Below are 6219 nucleotides of genomic sequence, written 5' to 3'. Positions count from 1 at the left end.
CGTCTTGCGGCTTGTTTCATGAATTAGCATGCAGTAAAACAGGCTCTGTAGAGTGTTTAGTCTATAGAGCCGATACCAGCGTCCTGTTTGACAGTAACATCCTCTGTGACACTCAGCTGAAAGGTATGCACGGTATGGGAGGAACTCAGCGGCATGCTGTCTGAGCCCTGGCAACCGGTTGTTAGCCCACGCTTTAACCTAAAGGCCGCGCACACAGCCAGCAGGTCGGTTTCTGGAAACAGGTTCCCGGGTGAAAGGAAACGACGCCCTTATTAGTATGAGCTTTTGGTTGACTAAAGACGATTGCATGATTTCCTCCCGCTTTGCAATGCAAACTGATCAAGAGTTACTCAGCACTCAGCACCTATTGCTGGATTGAAATGCTTCTCATGATTTTGACTGCTAAAACAAAAAGAGTATCCCTTAAAGTTTATATGCCTGACTTTAGACAGTATAATGAGTTATATAGTTAAACTGTACTGCTTTAAGTATGTTGCATATGTTATCCTTGATGTTCTGTTTTCAGAAAACCTTGTGCCTTTTTGTCTTTTACAGTGCATTCCTTTCAATCTGCACCTCTTTCAGAGAATACCGGTCGGACCAGTAGGGTGGTGAGGTGTGTGGTTCCCTTCAGGCTGACATGACGGAAATATTAGTAACATGGAATTTACTTGCCCGTTGATATATAAAGGAAATGGCAGTTACTCATCTTGTCTGATTTATCTCAACTTCTCTTCTTCATTCAAACAATCTGATATCAGTATATCAGACTGTTTTTCTTATTTCACACTTCCAAAAGTCAAAGTTCTTAATAATGTGCTATTATTAAGAACCTCTAAAAGTAGGTTTTACTTTTGTGCCTTTGTAGTTATCGGTGGATACGTACCAAACATTTACAGGTACAACACTGAGTTTTCCTGTTTGGGATGTTTCATACAGGCAATACGTCAATTCATACCACACCAGACTTTTCTCATTTTTGTCAGCTCTACGTTGCTGACACAAGTTATGTAATCCACAGTTAAACAGCTGTCATGTAAAACCAGTCTGTTAAGATGTTTTTGCAAAAGTCTCAGAATTACCAAGGTCCATCGGTACAAAAACCAAATGACGCTCCGTGTACAGATAAACAGAGCAGAGACAAAGAGTCGCAATGTGCTCACCGACGCGTTTTCTCCTTCCGGATGTCAGGCCACGAGATGAGCCGGGACACCGTGGTGGATCATATGACCTGGGATGTGTGGCTTTAAAACTGAATGACTTATTCATGACTGTGCTTGTCTGTCTCCTCACATGGACCGGGGTTCAGCAGCATGTACAGCAGCCGTACGCTTGTAGATCTGTGTCCCTGTTGTCAAAAGTTCTGACCACCAAAATCCTGTAGAAGGTCGAGGCTGAAGCCAATGGGGAAAACTTTGCTGTACAAAATGATTCAACCATTTTATATTAATGGAAATATGCTGAGCTAAACGATGTCAGATCAGTTGAGGTGCTAAACGTGTGGGTGTGGGTGTGTGTTGTGACTCCAGGTGATGTTTCAACCTGCCTCATATGAGATACTAGGAAGACAAAAATAACTTTATACATCCTTAGCCTTTTTTAACATGATTTAATTTTTTTTTCTTCATCGTTGTTGCACTGCTGTAACATGAAGCTCTGCCACAGTCTCAGGTTTGTCGGAACTTACAAGAAGTTTTCTTCCAGAATGATCCTACTCTTAACTCCAGCCGTCCTCCCAAATGGCATTCAGGGTTTATGTGCCAAAAATCTGGAACAAACTTCCAGAAAATTGCAAAACTGAAGAAACACTGACTTCTTTTAAATCAAGGCTAAAAATGTTTCAATTTGCCACTGATTAATAATAACTGGTATGCTGATTAATACATTTGTTGCTTTTTTCATAACTGCTTATTGTGTTGTGTTTTTAACATATAAAGCATTTTGCCTTGTTGCTGATATGTGCTACACAAATAACATTCACTTGATATTGTCCAGTTTATCTGTCCTTGGTGATAACAATCATCCCAATAGCACAATGCTTCCACCACAGTGTTTCACCACAGATACACAATACAATTTGCTAATACAATGAACTTTGTGGCCCACCAGTATCTTACTGGCCAAAAAGCTTGGACACCACTGACAGAGAAATATCAGTATCTAGTGGTAGGTGTGTATTATTGTGGCCCAGTCAAATTGCTTCTCTCCTGACTCAAGGGCCACATCCTCTTCCCCCGTCTCTGGACACCTAATCCCCATAAGCCTCCGTAATGGCCCTGGACAGGGGAGAGGAAGTGGTGAGGGGAAAGTTTGAACTTTATGACCCTTCAAGCCGATTATTACGGGCCAGTTGAGTTTCACAAGTGGCCCAGCGAGGCCTCAGTCTCAACCCGGACAGGCACATTGCGACAGAAACTTCAAGACGTCATCAGGATATCTGTAGCTCAGGCCGAGAGCCGCCAAGGCAAACACTCCACTCTACCGCAAACGCTGATCTGACTTCTTTAAAACGAGGAGAAATATCCCGTTTGCCACTAGAGGGCAGCACCGACATTTGGTAATTACACAACTGTTCTCTGCGGGAGAAAGTGTGTCACTTGGCCGCTGCTCCGTGGTGGGTCGAGAGGGCGATGACCTGAATCTAAAACAGAAAGTATCATAAAGGTGGATTAGCAAAGACGCTGATCTAACCGTGACCCCCTTAGCAAACAACTCAAGGAAGCATTACCACCATGCCAAAAATAAAAATAAATAAAAGGAATTAGATCCTGTTGTACAGGTTATAGTGCCTTAAGAAATACAATATGGCCTGATATCCTCTTTGTTGAGAACTGAAGGTTTCTGTGTCTATTGAGTCTCTGTGTTGTCCTGTCTATCCCTTGATTGCTCCTAGCTGTGTGTCATTTCCCTGATCACCCTGTTTGTATTTTATCCCACCCTTGGGTCTTTGTCTTGTCTGTCTTCTCTAGCTGTTTTTGCCAGTTGCTGCCAGACTTGAGCTCCTAGTCTCCTGCTCTTTTGTGCTGCCTGGATTTTTGTATTTGTCATTTTCATCATTAAACCATCATCATTTTCTCCATAAACTGGGTCCACGGCATCTACCTCACTACCTCTCAGCTCAATTCATGACACTCCGCTTCCCAAATGTTTCTACACTAAATCAACAATGTTCAATTTCATATTTCTAAGATTCTTAGCTAACTTATTTCTTTGAACCAGGTAATTCCTACAATGCTTCTCCAACCATCTCCATTGCTGAGTTTGAATGAAAGCGGGAGCTCAGCTCCCGACACTTAACGAGGATAATTCCACATCCCAGGTGTGAGTGGAGGCTGTGATTGGCTCCCCTTCTTCAGGAGCATTTCAGTAAAGAAAAACAAAAACGGCTTGTTTTAGCTAGCTACAAAGCTAGCTAAAAAGAACAAGTAACATCAAGCTTCCTAGAAATGGAGTGGAGTCAAAAGTACATTGTTTGTCTTTGAAATGTAGTGGAGAGAAAGTCATAAGTTCCCCCAAAAATAAATACTCAAGTAAAGAAACTCAAAATATGTACTTCAGTACAGAACTCAAATAAATGTGCTTTGTTACTGTTAGTCACTGAGAGGTCAGATATCAGCACCTCTGATCTTCAGGGGGTTATTGTCTATTAATTCTTTACCACAAGATAACTTTAAACCTTAAGAAGGTCTTTAGGTGTTGCTGTGTGTTGACTTTAAACACCCACCCAAGTTTAAAAATAGCCCTGCTAAGAAACAGCTTGAGGGGAGGGAAAAAGGTTTGTTTGTGGCTTACTTGCTGCATCAGAGAAGAAACCACAGCTCGACCGCTCGCTTGAGATATTTGCAAGGGTCCGTTTCCATCCAAGCCGTGCGTCTGGTGAAACGAAGCGACTTGTGGAGCTTTAGGAGATAAAGCATCAAAACTTTACACCTCTGAAGTGAAATGCACTTAGAGCTTTGAATTGTTTTAAGATCAGATGACCCCCCCCAAAAAAATCTTTTGGGACTCAAATCTTATATGTCCAGACAGCAGACCAACTTTGAAACTTCTGAAAGACGACTTTGTTGGCATGAGGAAGTCTGAGTATTTCAATGAGGAAGTTTGCGATCTCTGGTAATCTGATGTGAGAGAGAACACAATGTACAGGCCTGAGCACACTCTCATTATGAATTGTCTGGACGGAGTGTGTAGTCTATGGCTTTGAAAATAAAAGATCTAGGACGGGCTTGAGAAGAGCATGGCTATGGTATTTATGATGCCAAATATTTTCTAGTGAAAAATTCCATGTAAATTACATTTCCTTTTGTTTTGTTCTGCAAAATGTTTGGTTTGATTTGCACCTGTCTTCATTTTTAATGGAGTGGAACACCAAATACATTTCAACAATATACTGAAAGTTTTATGAGACCCAGTTATAATCTCTTTGTTTTAGTGGCAGTCGAGTTGCGTGAGTCAGTTGTTGAGAACATTTTTAAGAAGTGAAGCGTGAGGAAGTGAAATTTAAGGAACTTCAGCAGGATTTTGTCAGATCAGAATCTAGTGCACAAAGTTTTCAGTTTCATCCTCCCAAGAAATTGCTCCACAACGCCGGACAACGCACTACAAGAGCTTCCTTCCCCTTTTTTCATTGTTTATTTCTCCTTATAGTACTTTCATTTGTTGCCAACATCCTACTAAGTACAACTTTTTAACAAAAACGTTACACCACAAGATACAATCACTTTATTTGCCTCAAAGTAACTGTAAGTACAAGGAGTTTTTCATGCTACTGCCGATGGTGGCCCCGGGGCTTCATTGGCTCCTCGCTCTCTACTATTTGCAGAAGCGGCCGTGTATTGCACAGGTCAGGACAACGATCAGCATGACGAACTCTTGGAAGTCGACCTCAGAGTCCCTGTTTAAGTCCAGATTTTTCAGGAACTTGTCCACTTCGTCGGGGTTCTTCGCTCCCTGCACATCAGGAAAAGCAAATAAAAACTTTACTGGCAGGTTTGCTTTCACCATGTCCTTTTAGAACCACGTTTAGCTGATTAAATCGGTATATTTTAGATAAATACAAGGTCTTTGAAGATGGAATTCAATAAAAAGTTGTCTCAATGTACAATAACCCCTACAGAGACAATAGCCTTGACGTACATCGACTGACTATTTTTCATATAATTTCTGGTATGTCTTAGTTCACTTGAAATAAGACAAAATTAACTCACAACTAACTTTTCAGCAACATATAGGAGCTTGTTTTAAGTCAATTATAAATGGAAAAAGTACTAGATCCACTGGCAGATAATCACTTAGGGGAAAAATGTTTTGTCGTAGGTGAAAAAATCTTCCAGTGAAACTCTGACTTTTTAAAATAGGTATTAGGAAATTATTTACCTAAAACAGTCTCCTCTGTCTCGCTGAAAAGTGACTTGTAAGTTAGTTTTGTCTTATTTCAAATGTACTAAGATATTTGCACCAGAAAAACGTACTTAGTAAGATTTTATGTTTTTGCACCGTAGTCCAAAATATGATGCCTTGCCTCAATAGATGTTTAGAAACTCTGTTGATGTTAAAGCTATGAGCTCTGCATGATTATCTTGTCTGTTTCCACCCTGATGCACACAGGCATCCCTCCGCAGGTGAGCAACGTACCTTGAGCAACCCAGGCAGCTCCTTCTCTACCAAAGTCTTCACCTCAGCTTTGCTCAGCGTACTCTTCTTCCCATCAGAACCAGCGTATTGGTCAAAGGTCTGTATCAGGGTGGCCATTGCCATCTCCAGGTGACTCATGATTGCAGCCGGTCTGGTCCTTAGCGTAGTTCAGGGGAGAATTGGAGCGGCGGATGCACACGGTGTGGGGACAAAAGGTGGAGGCTGTTTTTATATTGTGTGGACCAATGATGAGGCTAGACTTGAATGGTTAAGCAATGCCGTGTGTTTACCATAGGTGGTGGCTCCGACTCTACAGACAACATCCATACTCCACCCAATGTACATACCCACTAAAAGCCAGCTTCTGTCATTGTGTTGTTGATTTAAGGAGGGGCCCTATCATTAATGTAACAACAAGATGGGTCGACTTAAGCTGGAGACCAAATTACTTTAATACTTTAGGTTGTTATCATTTTATTGTGCAATCTAGGATCCAAACACTGCAGATTGTTGTGTGTTTTTTTTTTAAGGATCACGATATCGAAACAGGTTTAAGTTCACAATCACTACATTTCACCGTGGTCA

At 41.3% G+C, this 6219-nt stretch overlaps 1 protein-coding gene across 1 annotated transcript; it reads right to left on the bottom strand.

The window, feature by feature from the left end:
* Positions 1 to 4699: 4699 nt before the first annotated feature.
* On the bottom strand, positions 4700 to 5853 carry LOC103133242 (protein S100-P-like). Its single transcript, XM_007545016.2, has 2 exons — positions 5635 to 5853; positions 4700 to 4950 (listed from the first exon to the last, which is right to left on the bottom strand). Exons 1-2 carry the CDS (start codon positions 5770 to 5772, stop codon positions 4813 to 4815), a joined length of 276 nt encoding a protein of 91 aa, XP_007545078.1. The 5' UTR covers positions 5773 to 5853; the 3' UTR covers positions 4700 to 4812.
* Between the last annotated feature and the right edge of the window lie 366 nt (positions 5854 to 6219).

This window comes from Poecilia formosa, unplaced genomic scaffold (genome assembly GCF_000485575.1).
Source record: "Poecilia formosa unplaced genomic scaffold, Poecilia_formosa-5.1.2 Scaffold2421, whole genome shotgun sequence".
Lineage (NCBI taxonomy): Eukaryota > Metazoa > Chordata > Actinopteri > Cyprinodontiformes > Poeciliidae > Poecilia > Poecilia formosa.
Note: the sequence above shows the minus strand (reverse complement) of the source record. Positions and strands in the feature narration are given on the sequence as shown.